Source organism: Melitaea cinxia, chromosome 29 (assembly GCF_905220565.1).
Source record: "Melitaea cinxia chromosome 29, ilMelCinx1.1, whole genome shotgun sequence".
Classification (NCBI taxonomy): Eukaryota; Metazoa; Arthropoda; class Insecta; order Lepidoptera; family Nymphalidae; genus Melitaea; species Melitaea cinxia.
The window spans coordinates 3,950,470-3,969,179 of record NC_059422.1 but is presented as its reverse complement, the minus strand read 5'-3'; the positions used below and the strand labels follow the sequence as shown (position 1 = coordinate 3,969,179).

Genomic DNA, 18,710 nt, shown 5'->3' with positions numbered 1-18,710 from the left:
TACGAATGGGTAGAAACAAGCAATATTTGTCTAAACATATTCGTGGTCTACGTGACAAGTAACATAATCTGTAATAATGCGATGTAAGCGGTAAACGTTAAGCTAATTATAAGTTTAATCACGTATCGAATTAAAGCAAGATTAGCTTGTTTTTATGGCGTTGTCGAAATTAAGAATATAATTACATCAGTCGACTTCCGCTAGTGATTCTTTTTATAACTAAACTTTTCAAATCAGTTCAATTTTAAATATACCACAGAAGCCTCTTCTATAAGCAGCTTAATCAGCCATGGTAGCCATTGTGGATTCGAGTATTTGTGACGAGTTTTATGATAATTATAATTGTGATCAACTGCTTACGTGCTCACAATCCGCAGCGAAAAATTTTTGATTTTTATCAACTAAAGGGTGCGAGTCTATATCTTTAGATAGATACAATAAGGAAGGTGTGTGAACATGTATTTATTTATTGTTTTTTTTTTTAATTTTAATTTAAACCACATACCACTTTAAATAGCTTAACACAAATTTTTCATAACTATTTAAGCCGGTCATTTAAATTTTTGACATTTTTTTTTTTAATAAAAATTAATTACATATTGTTTGGAAGTTAAACACAAAAGTATAAGTCCGGGAGCCAGGTATAAATTTGGTAAATTATTTATTATCGAGCGAAACTTCCCTCCTTAATGCATTTTACGAAATTTCGATTGGGATTGGTCTTGAAAATCTATCACTGGCTCCCGGACCAATAGTAATACTCATAAAAATAAATACATTCTGCTACCAACGATTAACAAAGTTCAACACCTAAATTCAAATGAACGTTTGGGAGAATAGTAATGAGAACATGATTAGTTTGTTATCTGTTTTAAAGTGGTAAAAAACTGACATCTGTTATGTTAAATTATTTAAGTGGCGCTTTTAAGTCATACAATTAGCTAATTAATGGATTTATTAGTCAGATAGCTCATAATTGTACAGTTTGGATGGATGGTAATTATTGATAAGTGGCAGGGTTCAATATGTTTCATTGTAACAATTGTATGTTGTGCATGAGATCCAACTCTAATGAACCATAGGAGTATATCCATATATCGTTTTTATTGGGGGAAACGATTGAAATATTGTGTAACAAAGAAACGGCAGTTACTGACTTGACTACTGAGAGCGATGCTTTACAGCGCTTTTAGATTTAGCAAGAGGTATCTATAATGGTATACCAGCATTTACTGTACCGATACGAATGGCAAGCGTCAATTTATGTTTTGATTTAATTGATATATTTAATACAACAATTTAAAAGTACATCAAGAAATAAAAAAGTGTGTGTGTCAGCTCCGATGCACGACTGGAGTTAACTCTTTCAGATCGAATGTCTAAGGACAAAAAGGCTTTCTAGTCTAAGAAAAAGATTAATACCATATCAAATGGTAAATATACGAATCAAATAACGCCATCTTTCGATGATACGTTACGACGAGATGGCGTTATTAGAAAACGTCGTTACGCCTATAGACTTTAGGCGATAGATGGCGTTACGAGAAACGTAACGAAGTCATTCGTTCAGTAGATTTTACTCCTCATTTTTTTCATATATTAAAATTATATTAAAATCTATTCTTAAGAAGTAAACTTAAAAAAGAACAAACGTAATAAACAGAATAAATGATAGCCTTTGTCACTGATAGTGATTCCTTTGAGTGTTTTTTTTTTATGTCACTAGGTCGGCAAACAAGCTTACGGCTCACCTGATGGTAAGCGATTACCGTAGCTTATAGACGCCTGCAACACCAGAAGCATCGCAAGCGCGTTGCCGACCCAATCCCCAATCCCCCCCAGGAGCTCTGGTCACCTTACTCACCAACAGAACACAATACTGCTTGAAAACAGTATTATTTAGCAGTGATCTTCTGTAAGGTCGAGGTACTACCCCAGTCGGGCTGCTCCATATTTTGAGCAGGAAATTCCTGCTGTGCTCTACCTCAGTTATATAGGTCTCTCTCACCTGTTTGTATAGGAAATACTGTTATATTAATTGCTATTACTTTGTTACAGGTGCGGCTTGGTGGTCCATGGCGTCACACCTCGCGGCTCAAGACTACTTGGCCAGGCTGCAAGCCTCTGGACTGAACTTTCCTCCACTGGGTGACCCTTACGCCGCCCTGTCCGCTCTCTCAGGAGCTGGTATGAAACAGCCTTCCAAACCTGCGAAACAATCCAATAGGAGTGACAGGTACTAAATTAATATATGAACTTTTAAACACACGTGGTATATCCTGTTTCACAATATAAATATTATTTATCCTGTTTCACAGTATAAATAATATTTAAAATATTGATTCAAGTTAATTTGTATTATGGCTTAATGCTTAAATATATATGGCCTCATACATAATATATTTAATAAGATTAAGGGCCTGTTACGACCTGTGACGATGCGTTGGCGCAACGGTCACCGTACTGGTTTGTGGCTGTTGCGCTGGCGGTTGCGGGTCCGATCCCTCGGGTCATCCCCGCACATGAAAAACATTTGTATTGGCCATACAGATGTTTGCAGTGTTCTGGGTGTTTGTGTAGTCATTGTGGGTTTCTCCACCGTGCCTCGGAGAGCACGTAAGCCGTCGGTCCCGCTTGTTGTCCTAACTTTTTGTTTAATCCATAAATCGATTTAGCCTATTCAGTTTATCCTAAAGTCTAATATACTGGTTAGTTTACGTAACATAACGATAGCGGGGGAGATTCACTTCAAAATTTTAAAACTGACTATTTTTATTATTATTATATATATTATTTTTTTTTTAAGTTTTTTTTTTTAACTTAAGTTTGAGATTCTGTATATAATATAACACTCAAGAATTCCACAATCTTACATACATAAAAGAAGTTGTTATTAGCAATTTTACTTGGAGAATAGTATTATTAAAAAAAAATGGCTGCGAATAATTAATGTTAAAAAAGGTTTAAAAGTAAAGTAGAATATAATTTCTTCAGCAGGTCTGGGCGAAGCAGTACATCATCCAGTGTTTCCAACAAAGAGAAAAGTCCAGCTACAAGTACATCTAGTTCACAACCTAATATTTCTGATTGGGGTTTGTTATCAGTTATTTAAATTAATAAAATTATTATAGTTAATTTCGTATGTAATTATTTTTTATTTAATACAAATATTCATCCTCAACGGGAATCAGACCCGCAAACCGCCGGTGTTAAGGCGTACACCAGAGTGGTTAATTAAAGTTCGTATGTCTGTCCTTGTGGGCATCTCCACCGTGCTTCGGAGAGCACGTCTAGCTGTGGGTCCCAATTGTAATCATAGACACATGATAACGATCGTTACTCATAGTAGGGAACATATCCGCCAACCTGCAGTGAACTAGCGTGATGGATTAAGACCCATTTCATAAAAATCGGTAACAATCCGCGAAATTGTAATATATTGATGTCGTTAATCTCAGTATTGGATGCAATAATGTTATTTATATTTTTGAAATATCTTTGTTAGCAACCTTTGTTAAAGTTAGATAATGGATCAGAATTTTGATTTATATTGTTTGTAAAAAAATATTAACCTTTTCATCAGCTGCTCCCTGTTTAAACGGTCGGAATGTATACTTTGAAGTCCTATTTTTCAATAACCTCTATCTTAAAACTATAAAAAAATATGGTAATATGTGGAATATGTTTTTGTTGATACTTAATGCAGATTTTTTTCCATTTGTATCTCCGTTAAATAACATAAATAAATGCAAGAAAAAAAACCTATTTAAATGTAAATACATCTTGTTCCAGGCGCGAGCTACGGTTTCCCGAAGACCTCGTCTCCGTCCTCCATGCCCAATCAGTCGATGTCCAGCCTGGCCTCGTTGAACAACCTCGCGCAACAACCCCTACACTCGAAGCCGAAGCCCCAACACACCCCTTCCAGTCAGTTATATTTATATAGATATATATTTTAATATAAATAATTGAATTCATCATCAAACAAAAAAAAGTAGTATTACCAACCTAGATAATAAAAAAATGCATTTTTTGGGACCACACGCCTAGCATGAGCTTTCGAATAAAAAAATAATCATTAAATACGTACACCTCACACAAAAAAATTAAGAATCTTCTCCGGGTTCAGTTAGTATATTATAAGTATTATTGTCTCCGTTGGTTATTCTCTACTAGACATAAATATCCTGTGAAACTTCCTTAACATAATACGCTTTACATTCAATGGCACCTACTAGGATCTACTATTATTGGGGGTCCAAAAACACACAAACAACAAACATCTGAACGGCGTATACAAAAAATTTCCACGTATTCGTAACAATTTTAATATGCTTATATTATATTATTAGTTGTAATGTTATATAGCCTATCTTGATAAAAAGGCTAATATTAAAAGATTTATTCAGTTCGAAGAAGTAGCTTGTTAGATTAGTGCATTCAACTAAACTAACTCTAGCTTTGTAATATTCGTACAGATTTAACTTTACCAAATTTAAAAAAAATACCAAATTAGTTTTTCACTTAAGTTGGTAATTTATTTTGTAATAAGTATACTTATCCACGGTCAGCTCTAAATGACTTTGAGTAGCTAAGATGTAAATAAGTGTAGACAAGATCATTTATTCAATAAGTTTGATCTCAGCGGTCAGTGGCACCTGCTGTGCGTTAACGGCCACAGATTAAATCGCCATTCTTTGTCTTGTATTAACATATGTAAATAAAAATGAATCACTGAAACGTATATATGCGCATAACTTCCGAACAACGGTAACAAGTTGGATAATCCATTTTTTGAAGTTCGAATTATCATTACAGGGCATAATTATGGAAAAGAAAATAAAAATAATGTTCATCGTGTCCATTAGAGAAAAATATTAATACAGTATAGAAATGTTTTTTAAATAAATAACATAATAGTAACATCGGCTCTTGATTATTCAATTAAAATCCATATATATTTAAATAACTTTACGCTTCATCATTACAGCCTATACAGTCCACTGCTGGACATAGGCCTCCACAAGTTTACGCCAAAAATAACGTGAACTCATGTGTTTTGCCCATAGTCACCGCGCTGGGCAGGCGGGTTGTTGACCGCAGGGCTGGCTTTGTCGCACCGAAGACGCGTAATGCGTTCGAAAAACAAAGAAACTCTTCCATATTATAATATTATTACTATATTTAGTAAGAATTTGTATAGTAACAGTGATAATTTGCAGGAAAGAGCGGTTCAAGCAAGGATAAGGATATGATGTTGGCGCACGCACACTCCGCCTACCACGCAGCGCTAGCCGCGCACAAGGGGAAGGTACGGTTCCACACGACACAATGCGACTCGAACCGACACGACACGACACGACACGACACGACACGACACGACACGACACGACACGACTCGACTCGACACGATACAATCCGACACGACGCAACACTAATATCTAAATAGTTAATAACAGTAAAAGTTAGTTACTCTGCACGATTTTCTTTGTTGATTTAAGAAATTAAGCCTATTTTTTGTGTTATCTTTAGAATCAATTTTTACTTTTTCTAATAGGTAATTTTTGGTTAATTACTTACAAGAAATACTATCTAGCTAACAATATTATCATTTTTACCAGCATGAGATTAAAATCTTTAAGTACTAATACATACAAATTGTATTACCTATTCCAAATAACTACTTTCTTTAAGGCTTTCTGTCATTTTTATTTTATAGAAAAATAATATTTAGAAAATAAATGTTAATCCAATATAATTGTTTCAGAATATGTCTCCGTTATACCCGTTTGGAGTGGGATCAGAGAAGGATCGTAGAAGTGGCATTGACTCTCTTACTGGTCTACCACACACAATCTTAAGGTAAAAAAATACAATATGTATATAGTATGTGCTTTTTTTGAATTAAGTATAGTTATCAGTTATTCAGATATTACAGATATTACATGGGCCTCAAAAGGCAGATTTTTATGAAAAGACCTACAATTTTTTTAACTTTGATGTGATTTTTGCATATTATTTAAATTAACTTAAGTAACTTACCTTCTAAAACTATAATTATTCAAATTGTTCTCGTACTTATTTATTTACACACATTATAAATGCAAAAATGTATGTATATTGTTTATTATTGATGATTAGTATAATGTACTGATCACAGTACCGGCTGCTACTACAAACAGCTGAAGCATAGCTGTTATTGGTTCAGTAGCAAGTCACGATTAATATTTCTATGGAGCGTACAGATGGTTTTTGTCGTCTGGGCGTTATTGTTTGTATTGTGCTTCTGATATCACAAAGAAACACCAATAATGGATTTCATTTCACTGTCTGGTCGCGGAATTAATATTTATGTATTAAATTGTAATTATTTTTGTTAGTGCTGCTTTGGAAGGAGGGTAAGTGCTTTAAACACAAAATTAAAGTATAGGTTTTATTACAAAAACAATATTTAATAGAACGAAGTTCCTTCGGATAGTATTGAATCTTTTGAATATTTTATTTATTTACACTTTCGCACACTAATACGAGGTTTTAACAGCATAACAAATGAAATATAAAAATAAAATTTGCATCAGCTGCAACAGGCGGCCTTATCGCTAATACAGCGATCTCTTCCAGGCAACCTTTGGGCAGAGGACTAAATAAGAAGTGTGAGATGGGGCGCAAAAATGTTATGTAACATACATATACATACATACATATTATACTCACAAACGTACATGTACACCAAATACATTTACCTACATATACATACATTCAGATATACACATATACATACACATATTATAATATTTTGTATCGGAAGTAAAAAAAATGTTGATTTTTATATATATTTTCTAGTTCTTGATTTTTTTTAATTTTGTTGATTGGTTTTTAATTAAGTACATAAAAGTATATAAAATAAATCAAACGAAATAACAATAATTCAAACTTTTAAGTGAAATAAAAAAACATATGGCTTTATTTATTTTTGTCGACAGTATAAAATTACATAAATAATTAAAAAAAAAGTTTACTAGTAATATTTCAGTTTTACAAACGTCATATTATACAGTCGTGTGACTGATATTACGTGACTTCCGTTATATATTTTTCTTACGGTTTTAGTATCACATTTTTTTTCAGTTCGCTCGCCCAACCAAATGTCAAGCCTGCCGTAAGGAACTTCGTTCCAAAAATGATTATTGTTCGGCTGTTGGTTGTCAGAATGAAATGATTTATGGCCTATCTTACTTCTAAATAACATAGCTTTTTGATAATGACGTAAACATTTAAATTAATTGATTATTTGAGTTAATCAAGTTGGTGTAAATGTCTTTCTTTTTTCTTTTTTTTTTTTTTCTTTATTATTTATGGAGGATTTCGTCAGTCTGACGATGCCACCCTCATAGGTTTTACAAAATATTCAATACTATCTACGCTTAAGAGCTACTTTCACAATTAGGTGTAAATGTTGTGTGGATGAATTTCTAGTCGAAAGGAGTAAATGAATTGCCAATATGTTTTCAGTGACCCTTCATCGGTGTTGGGCGGTGTAAGGCTTCCACCAGACACGGAGATTATCAAGTATACGTCTTCACTAGCTGGACCTAAGGTGATTATAAAAGTTATAATTGATACATATAACTTAATAAAGACGCGTACTGAACGGATTTTGATGCGGTTTTTGTCAATAGACAAAATAATTCATTAAGAAAATTTAGGTTATTGTAAATGTTATAAAGTTTGTAATATCCGCAGTCGCAGACGGGCTCCACGCGTGGCCGTAAGAAGACAATATCGCTGGACCCGCCCCACGTGTCCGTACACCCCGCGGAACGCGCCAGCAAGCGGCAGAAAGTTGTATGAGCTTGTTTTTTATTTATTTTTATCTTGTAACACCAACGGAAAGTACACTCACTACACTTAAGTAAAAATTAGTAATGAAATTAAATTAAATATTTTGCCATAATGTGGATTATAATCACTTAACGAACGTCGAAATAAAATGTGGATTTAAAAAAATGAGTGTACTTTAGACCACACGACTGAAGTAAAACTTATGAAACGTAATTCTCTCTCTTTCTATCTTCACTAACTTAAAGCTCCCTCTTAACTTCCGTTCGCCTCGCCGGATCACACTCTTAGTAACGCTCTCGCACACATTCACCAGCTTACTCTCCGAGTCAAGCGTTACTTCAAAAAAAAAAAATATTACTTCAAAAAAATTTATTGAGTTTTTTAACTGTTTTGCTTTGATACATAGGTACAATACAATATTTGTAGGCCTTTTTTTAACTTTGCCATCGAGTAATAAACAATATACGAATTGAACGGCGTAAGCAAATACACAAAAATACATTCGGACATACTCGGCGAATAAGTGTCGTGTAGGTCAAATGACGTCACACGCTGGAGCGCTGCATGTAACAAAATTATTGCTGCAAGGGCAACTTTATGGTCCCATAACTTTCTCATTTCTTGAGATATTTTATAAATTTTTTTACATGTTTATTTTAATTTTACTTAAATTTTTATAATTTATCCTTTAAAAAAAATGAAAACGTTTTCATTAATCGTAAATATAAGTAATTGAAAGCTATCTAAAATGTTAATAGTATTAATAATTAAATAATGTTATATAAGACACGCGTTAGCGCAACGGTTACAGCCATGGGTTGTACCTGTTGCGCTGGCGGTTGCGGGTTCGATCCCCGCACATGACAAACATATCTATTGGCCATACAGGTGTTTGCCGTGGTCTGGGTGTTTGTGCAGTCCTTGTGGGTGTCCCCACCGTGCCTCGGAGAGCACGTTAAACCGTCGGTCCTGGTTGTTATCATGTACACCTGATAGCGATCGTTACTCATAGTAGGGAATATATCCGCCAACCCGCATTGGAGCAGCGTGGTGGATTAAGCTCTGATCCTTCTCCTACATGGGGAAAGAGAGATTTTGTGGTGTACAAGAAAAAGTTCACTAAGTTGTTGCTTGGTCAGTTTGTTAAGTTTGTAAAGAAACTTATCGTTGTTACAGTTTAGACACAAGATAGGCTTACAAACTGAACTTTATGTATTTATTCTTATTCTAATTGTTTCAGGATGAATATGGTAACTCTCGATCATCAGTGGAGGTGATCAGGTTGCCCAATAAGCCTGAACGCTCCGGAGCCAATTCCGTATCTGGAACTCCACCGCCCAATCTATCGGACTACGCAGGTAAAAATACTATATATAAAACTTATGTAAATTTATCATTTAATTTTTATATCATACCAACTGTGCCCTGGGCTTCATCCACATTGAAAATATTATATAGACTTCCTCTACTATCCAATGCAAAAAGAATTTTTTAATTCAAACTAATAGTTCTAGAGATTAGCGTATTTAAACAAACTCTTTAGCTTTATAATATTAGTATCGATATAATAAAGACAAGTACTTTTCGCCATTACACATTTTATTCCTTTCTCTATTAACAGTTGTCACGTGTTGGTTAAATGAATCTCAAAATCACTGACCAGGTCTGCCAGCTACAAAGTGAACTGTAAATAAATCTGTCACGTAAACGTTGTTATTTCTCATGCAAATGATTGTATGGTTTTAAATGAGAAAATAAAGATCTCTAACCTTAAACAAAGTGATATATGAGGAATTTCTAGGCATATTTTATTAAGGTTTTGTGTAGATTTAGTGCGTTTGCGCAACGGTTACAGCCATGGATTGTACCTGTTGCGCTGGCGGTTGCGGGTTCGATCCCGCGCCTAGTGCCCTTCACTTGAATGCTGCCTAAATCATTTAAGACAAACAAAACAATGTATGGTGGAGTTATTCCGCTTACACAGGTCTACAAAAAACCCGCAAAAGCATATATCCTTTAAGGATCATAAGCATCTTAGGTTGATTCTTCTTCATTTAGGTTGATTCTCTTTCATTTTTATCAAAACACAAAATGGTAATTTTAATATATTTTATTTTATATTTGTACACGTATAATACATTAAATGTATATAATACATATTTCAGGTATATCTCGGGAACTACTACAGACTATAGCCAGTCAAAGTGGAGTCAGTTTAGCGGCGTTGGAGAGACAACTAGCGGGGTCTGCCGCTGCGCCCGGTAACTATATATACACATAATATACGTATTGGATGTATATTTGTAGTAGTTTATCAATTTTATATCTTTCAATAATCATATCAATAATCATATCAATCATCAATAAATCACTCTTATTCTAGATTCGGGCTTAAATCTCAGCACGAAGGGTGAAGCGCCGTTGGATTTGGGGGCGAAGGCTGACGACGATGCGCCCTTGAACCTTTCTCTTAAACCTACACCTGGTGAGTTTTTAAGCGTTCAGTATTTAAGAAGCTCCAACAAAATAATTGGTTCAATAAAAGGGCAAAAACTAACAACACATCCTACTAATATTATAAACGCGAAAGTTTGTATGTATGAATGTATAGACGTATGAATATATGGACGTTTGTTCCTCTTTCACGCAAAAACATCTGAATGGATTTTAATGAGTTTACAATAATATAGCTTATACATTAAAATAACACATAGGCATATAAGTTTTAAAGATAGTAATAATAATAATAATAATAATAATATTTATTTAGATGAAGATTACATTATGAGGAAAATAAGTTATAAGTAATTTTTACACAAAGTTTTTTACACAAAGTTTGACAACACGATTAGCGAAGGACTGGTGCTCAAAAAAGGTATAAAATACCTGTACTATAAGTCACCAGGTCCCCCCCCCCAAAGTTAAGAATACAGGATCATGTGCTCAACTTGTCCAAATGGAGACAAGCCTCGCAGATGAAGGTATATGTAAACTTGTTTTACCAATTTATAATAATTGCCAACAAAGACCCAAAAGGTCAACAAGAAAATTTAGCCTAATTAGAAAGAAAAATAATAATAATAATAATAATAGTAATAATAAAATACAAACAATTATATACCCAGAGTCAGCTGCTAGTGAACAAGTAGGTTTTCGGTATCATCGTATGTGAAAGATTTGAGCCAGTTGGTAATAGTGAATTTACATTTCAGTCTTGGAAGGTGATAAATGGGTATACGGGAGTTAACCCTGTTATAAAGAAAGTTTCCCAAGTAATAGTACTGTCTCCGAGCTAGAGCCGTTGAAACCTTGATAGAGGGGCATACTTTGTTTTTACGTCTTTTGTCTTGATTAATTTTAGGATCGAATGGGAGCTGAGAATGCTTTTTTAACAGAATATGAGTTATAAACAATTTCCTCACCGATAGGACATCCCAGGATTTATAAAGATCGTCGGTCGGATATCTAAAAGGAAGTGACGCTGCTGTTTTAAGGATTGCTCGCTGGGCTCTCTCTACACCAATAAGGGCTGACTTACACGAACCACCCCATACAGTGATGCAGTATGTTATAAGGGATTGGCAGAGCGCATAGTAGACAGATTTGATAGTATTCCGATCAGCTACATGTCTTAAGCATTTGAAAATGTAGATGAGTTTCCTTAGTTTAGCTACGAGAGACAAAATATGGGGCTTGAAGGTGAACGCAGAGTCAATAATGACCCCCAAGTATCTGATATTGTCCACTCTTTCAAGAACCGGACATACACAACTGGTGTATGAAGCTGGGTTGCAAACATGTGCTCGAATGATGCCAAAAGATGGTAAACCCTTTTTAGTGGCGGAGAAAGCCAGGTACTTGGTCTTAGTTGCATTTAAAGTCAGGATGTTATTTTTTAACCATGCCGATACACTGTCAAATCCACGCTGTGCAGCATCATACACGTCCTCCCACGTACTGCCGTCAAACAGTAAAGCAGTATCATCTGCGAAGGAAATAATTTTTCCTTGTGGGATCTTCATTCGACAAAGTTCGTTTATGTACACTAGAAACAACGTGGGACCAAGAACGCTACCCTGAGGCACCCCATATGAGATGGGTACAATGTCGCTTGTTGTTTGACCGATCCTGACTCTTTGCCTTCGGTTTTGCAGGTAGTTTTTAAAAAGCAGAAGAGATAAGCCTCTCACACCAACCTCCTCCAACCTATCAATTAGTATAGAGATAGCAACCGTGTCAAAAGCCTTGGCAAGATCTAGAAAAATTACGAGAAGTTTCCGTTTATTCTCAATTCCAGACATTAATGTGTTTGTCATCTCGATCACTGCGTCCTCCGTTGATCTACCAGCACGGAATCCAAATTGTGAGTCAGATAATATATGGTTGGACTCAAGAAAAGAAACTAACCTTTTATTCATAAGTTTCTCTAAAATTTTGGAGAGAACTGGCAGAATCGAAATGGGCCTATAGTTGCTGACGCTGGACTCATCACCCCCCTTGTGGATTGGCTTGACAGTAGATATTTTAAATTGCTCAGGGAAGCAACCCGTGCTTAGTGCAACATTACAAAGATGGGTGATGGGTGCAACGAGCAAATTACAGTTGCGCCTAATAAGCCAGGCGGGGATATTATCAACTCCAGCGGCACAGCCATCTTTCAGAGACATGATAATAACCTTTATCTCTCCAGGATCAGTGGGCCAAAGCAGCAGAGAGTTGGGAGACCTGGGGAAATCATGCTTACTTTGAGCAGGTGTGACACACGGCTGAATGAGCTTCTCAGCCAATGACTGTCCGATTTCGCAAAAATATTTGTTGACAGAATTAGCATTAGCAACAGGATCGTCACCACAGAGTAGGCTCGTAGATTTGTCCACCCTATTGCAAGTATAAGTAATGTTTCTTACTGCGTTCCAAAGTTTCTTATTATCTGAACCAGCTTCACAAATCAGGGACCTTTCATATTGCCTTTTGAGTTTATGAAGTAGGTCGGTACAGTAGTTCCTATATCGCTTATATGTGCACTTTAAACTATCATTATTAGGAGCCAGTTTAACTTTTTTATTGAGTCTATCGCGGTTTTTTAGGCAGCGTAACAGATCAGGTGTAACCCATGGTTTTGCTATTCTTTTTCTTTTTGACACAATGACCTCTCTTGTGTTGGAACTCAAAGCATTCTGCAATACATTAACTATAAATTTTGTAATATCATTAGCATCATTCATAGTGAATACGGAACTAAAGTCAACGTTATTTAAGTAGTCACTAGCACCACCTCTATCAACGATCCTTCTGCTATAAGGACCATAGTTATAGTTCTGGGATTCAATATTAACGCTCACGGCAACACTCTCATGATCAGTTATATCAGATTCGATAATAAAACAGTAGGATGATTCTTTAGTTTTCATCATGGCATGATCCAAGCAAGTTCGACCATGCGTAGGTATATTATGGGCTGCTAAAATGCCGTAGCTAGCAAGGAAGTCAAGATATTCATTGTGTCTGTTGTCAGATGAGAGTGGCGAAATATCAATATTAATATCACCCATGATAATAATGTTCCTGAATTGAGTATGATCTCTAAGAAGCAAATCAAAGGAGTCAATAAAATTAGAAATATTTTTATAGCTTGGTGGGCGGTAGATAGCAATAATGCAAGTAGTTGAATTTATTTTTAGAATGAGACAGTTTGCATCACTGAGAGACGGCTCCTCATGTCGTACATTTATAAAAGTTTTGTAATATATGACTACCCCTTCGTTTTGTGTTAAATTATTGAGGGTGTGGATTGAGCTATAACCATCCAACACAGGAATAGGCTTGGGGTCATGCAACCAACATTCAGTTAGGATGATAATATCCCAATCAACCTGAGATCTTAGGAGAATGGTATAAAAGTGGTCAAAATTGCGAGAAATACTTCTAATATTTTGCGATATTATAGAAAGGTTGCCTAAGCCCGTGGGCATAAGATTACTCACGTCGTCCACGCCACACCTTATAGCCTTAGCAATTTCAAAAGACTCCAGCTCGGAAGAGATAATATTATTTTTCCCGTCCACAGTCATCACTAATCGAAGTAATAATTATCGCAAATAATCTATTTAGTAGTGGTAGCGAATATACAGTAATTTTGAAGCCCACATTCACCTTCCATAAGATGTACATTAAACTTAAGACACAAGATCGATTGGAAGAAAATACGGTTACACAGTAATAAGTGATATACCGAAAACATGTTATTTTTATTTCATGCACATTGACATAATAGAACAAATTAAATTTACAAAGCAGCAAAGTACCACGATCAGCTGACTCATACCTACAATATAATATTTTCATTTTATTAACCCTGCCGTAATAACAAAAATTAAGTGTAAAGAATATAAGAAAACCACCATAATCAAGTGACTCATACAAACAATATAACATTTCTATTTTATGTACTTTGGCGCAATAATACAAATTAAATTTAAAAAATAATAGATAACTACGGTCAGCCGACTCATACCCACCATATAATATTATTATTTCGTTTACCTTGGCGTAATAACACAAATTAAATATATAGAATAAAAGAGAACTACAGTCGGCTGACTCATACAAACAATATAATATTTCTATTTTATGTACTTTGGCACAATAATACAAATTAAATTTAAAAAATAACAGATAACCACGATCAGCTGACTCATACCCACAATATAATATTTTTATTTCATTTACCTTGGCGTAATAACATAAGTTATATGTAAACAACAGTAAATAACCACGATCAGCTGACTCAAACAAAACATATAATATCAAACATAAAAGACATTTAAGCGATAACAGATATAAATTAAGGATGCGTAAATTAAACAAAACTAAAACTAAAAAAAAGTTTTGAGTTCACTTTCGTCGTTAACTCTCATAGCGGGTTTACCCTCTTCTTTTCTAATGAATACCCTTCCATAAGACACCCAGGTTGAAAATAGCTTTTTATTTTTTACAAGGTCTCGGGTGAGGAAATAAATTCGACGAACTTTACTGGTAAGGGCCTCAGACAGGAAAACAGTTTTCTCTGGCCCTGAGATCTTAAGAGCGGATGTCCCAAGAGGTCGCTGATTGTTTTGACGTTTTGCTTTATTATATTCATTAAATTTTTGAACTAGAGATTCCTTTCTAAATGTCGTTGTAAATTCCACCACAATTGCCTGCGTTTTAGATCTATAAATGTTTCGTATTTCTGTCTCCTGAATTACGGGATCAGCATTTACAACTGATGCCAAAGTTTTTAGGGTGTTAGTTAGTGCCTGCTTATTTTCAGGTTCTAGTTTCGGAATGTTACGTAATTCAATTGATGATGACTTCGAATCCCTCTCCAAAAGGTTTAGTTTTGTCTCGAGAGTTTTAATATATGATTTGTACTTCTGGTTTTCAGTTTCCAGTGTTTCGATTTTACTGATAAGGGCATCGTACTGGGATGACATGAATTCAACAGATCTCTTAATTTCGGTGTTTTGTTCAATCAGTGAAGAAATGGAAGCATTCAATATTGAAAATTTCGCCTCCTGCTGGGAGTGAAGCTTTTCGTACATAGTTCTAAATTCACTAATCAATTCATCCGAGCCACTGGGAGACTCGACAAGCCTTCGTTTCATCCTTTTAGTAATATTTAAGCTACCATCCTGTTTAGCCGAGCCTGAACAAGATAAATTAATATCTGAGTCAGATCCATAGTGGGTAGGTGAAAGTCTAGATTTGGTAGTCAGCGTATCTGTACTCCGAGGCGGCGAACGTTGAACCCGAGGCATATTTATTTACTAAACAGGTGATTTGTAGGCCTAAATGATATGCGTTGCCGTCGGCAGACGATCCGTTCAGAGGGCAGGGCTTGCGCAGGCGCACACCTTTAGGAATAGCAGCGTTGAACTTATAGCTGTCTTACTCACGCAGTGCTATGCCAGCGAATGGATGAGTCAACAAGTTGCCAGTCTCCAGGTATCACTTCAAACACAAACTTGAATTTGTCAATACTTAACGTTAGCAAAATAAAATAAAGTTTAGCTTAATACGCGACTGGTCGCCTCAGCGGTCCGGGGGGGAATGTGTATGAACTGTCCAAAATATAACGATAATTGTCAAGTAAGTCGGAAAAAAATCTGCCATATACGACCTATTCTGGCGTACGCTGCAAATACTGTAGAGTTTACACGTATATACTATATAAGACAAATTTTTATCATAATTAGTCCTACAAAAAAGTCCGCGACAGCATATCTCTATATTTTATGAGTAAGCCATAATCGCCAAAACCGTGAACCATAAATACAATAAAAATTGATGGTATATTTCTAATGCAAATTTGGTAGTAACAAATTGGTTTCTATCTCGCAGAACCAATTTTGATGAAATTTGGTATAAAGATAGATATTTAGAAGATAAAAGCTACTCGAAGTACTTATTAATCCTGCGCAGACGAAGTCGCGGGTATACCAGCTAGTATTAACAGAGGTAGGGAACAGCTGGACATATTCCGCTTAAACCTGATGCAGACCAAATAGAGAAGTACCTTAATGTTAAAGAAGAATACAGATAGTAAAACCAAAACGTTAGCAACGATAAATATGCTGTAGCTTAAATTAATGAAATTTTTGTTATATAAAATATGTTTTTATTTCAGCTAACACACAAGCTTCGGACGCGTTATCCAGACTAACTTCTCTAAGCAGTTCGCTCAGCGCTTCTAATGACAGAATATGTAAGAATATTCACAATAGTTATGCCATTTTGTGCACCATCAATTACTAAATTTAAATTTACATAATCGTAATCGATTATTTCTTGAGTACATAATAATAGCACATAATGTTCTGCTTAGCTCGTCGCAAACCAGGCGCCAAACCGAGACGAGTGGCTCCAGAAATGAACTCACATGTAGCGGACTCTCCCAGACCTAAGTCCAGCGGCAGTGAAGATAGTGAATGTGAGTTATTAAAAAATAACCATTAAAAACAGCAGAAAAAATATCTGTAATGTGATGAAAATTAATTTATTTTGGTATTAGAAAAAAATTATATCACGTAGCACCATTGATTTGATTGTATATTGCAATCTCCATATTTGTATTTCTTTTTTTTAATTTGATGTATTGAATTTTTGTTTTAAAACTGTACTTGTGTCTAAAGCGAAGCTATGTAAATTTGTATGTATGGTTTAATAATAAAAAATCTATATTGACTCATAAGGGTCGCACACTTTATTATAACTTTAATTTCTAAATTTCTTTAAAATAACCCAAAGAATCAAGTATAATAAATAGATTTTTATTTTATAACAAAATATTTTTAGAATTGTCTCAGTAGATTTTCATATTAAAAAAGAGTGTATTGAACACTGACACATCAATAAATAAAAATATGTATTGCAGCTGTGTCCACCTGGCCAACGAGGGAAGGAAGGCCTCGCAATTTAGGAAGAGGAGTCAGCAAACCTAAGAAGAACACCGTAGCGTCGTTGCTAGCGCAGAGCAGAGCCCTAGGACTTCGCCCCGCTCTTGCACAGCACTTGCTGGCGGAGACTGACCTGGTAGGTCTCAAGTCCAATCTCGTACTACCTCTTTTGCATAATTCATTACCCAACTTGAAAAAAAAGGACGAAGTAATTCAATTGAATCATAATATTTACCAAACCTTGTGGGTCTCCCTACTGTGCCTCGGAGAGCACGTTAAGCTGTCGGTGCCGGTTGTTGTCAAGTACACTTGATAGCAATCCTTACTCATAGTAGGGAATATATCTGCAGCGTGGTGGATTAAACTCTGATTCTTCTCTTACATGGGGTGAGAGGCCTATGCCCAGCTGTGGGATATTACAGGCTGAAGTTATAATTTTTACTGAGCTTATCGATTTTGATAATTTTGTTTGTAATCGAAAGCTGGCACTTGTCACATGGTCCCTTTTAAATTTGATTGATATCTGAGAAAATACCCCATTCTGAAAATATTGAATGTCTGCTTAGGCCTTTTTGTCCTTTCTTATTTAAATATATTAAACGAAATAAAATTAAAGTGTTAATATGTGTTGATGGTTCTAACATTACTTAACTGTACATAGAGATTACTAACAATGTTTGGATGTGTTTGTTGTACTCTGTAAGTTTGTGTCGTTTTAGGTTACGGGCTAACTATTAAATACCTCCTGTTACTACGACCTTCAATAGTCTATTGATATCGTATTCTCAACCACACCGATTAATCTACGTGACATTGGCGAAATCATCTGTGCATGGCACTGTTGGAAGCCATTAATCTGAATGAATGAATGAATTCTTTCCACTGTTGCGTATTTAACTATTTTTTTCTGACTACCCACAAATGATATTCGCATTTTATTACTCATCGATGTAAATTGAAGTTGTTTTTTTATTCGTTTCATATTACTTGTTTCTGTTTTTGTATATTGTTTTTTTTTACAGTTTGATAAGCTCGATAACTCGATCTTGTGTGGTATACAGGAAAAGCTACGGGCATTGCTCTGCGAGGGCGCCAGCACGGACTCCGAGTGCCCGTCGGACTCCAACCCGTCCGACTCCGACACCAGCGACCCCGGCCGTCGCCTCGACACCCAGCTGCGCCTGCCGCTGGCGCTAGGTAACTGTCCCGTGCCGCCGGCGGACCGACCGGTGTGTGCTCCACTCTCGACCCGTCCGACTGCGACACCAACTGCGCCTGCCGCTGGCGCTAGGTAACTGTCCCGTGCCGCCGGCGGACCGACCGGTGTGTGCTCCACTCTCGACCCGTCCGACTGCGACACCAACTGCGCCTGCCGCTGGCGCTAGGTAACTGTCCCGTGCCGCCGGCGGACCGACCGGTGTGTGCTCCACT

The 18,710-nt window shown here is 35.8% G+C and overlaps 1 protein-coding gene across 1 annotated transcript in view; it reads left to right on the top strand.

The window, feature by feature from the left end:
* Positions 1 to 18,710, top strand: part of LOC123667743 (bromodomain adjacent to zinc finger domain protein 2B-like) — a 114,212-nt gene that overhangs the window by 49,867 nt on the left and 45,635 nt on the right. The window contains exons 5-18 of the mRNA XM_045601583.1: positions 2,059 to 2,236; positions 2,995 to 3,092; positions 3,793 to 3,927; positions 5,223 to 5,311; positions 5,768 to 5,862; positions 7,513 to 7,597; positions 7,744 to 7,845; positions 9,083 to 9,200; positions 10,008 to 10,103; positions 10,226 to 10,327; positions 16,511 to 16,588; positions 16,709 to 16,813; positions 17,258 to 17,415; positions 18,341 to 18,476. Of these exons, the coding sequence (XP_045457539.1) occupies positions 2,059 to 2,236; positions 2,995 to 3,092; positions 3,793 to 3,927; positions 5,223 to 5,311; positions 5,768 to 5,862; positions 7,513 to 7,597; positions 7,744 to 7,845; positions 9,083 to 9,200; positions 10,008 to 10,103; positions 10,226 to 10,327; positions 16,511 to 16,588; positions 16,709 to 16,813; positions 17,258 to 17,415; positions 18,341 to 18,476 (1,575 nt within the window). The remainder of the gene's footprint in view (positions 1 to 2,058; positions 2,237 to 2,994; positions 3,093 to 3,792; positions 3,928 to 5,222; positions 5,312 to 5,767; positions 5,863 to 7,512; positions 7,598 to 7,743; positions 7,846 to 9,082; positions 9,201 to 10,007; positions 10,104 to 10,225; positions 10,328 to 16,510; positions 16,589 to 16,708; positions 16,814 to 17,257; positions 17,416 to 18,340; positions 18,477 to 18,710) is intronic.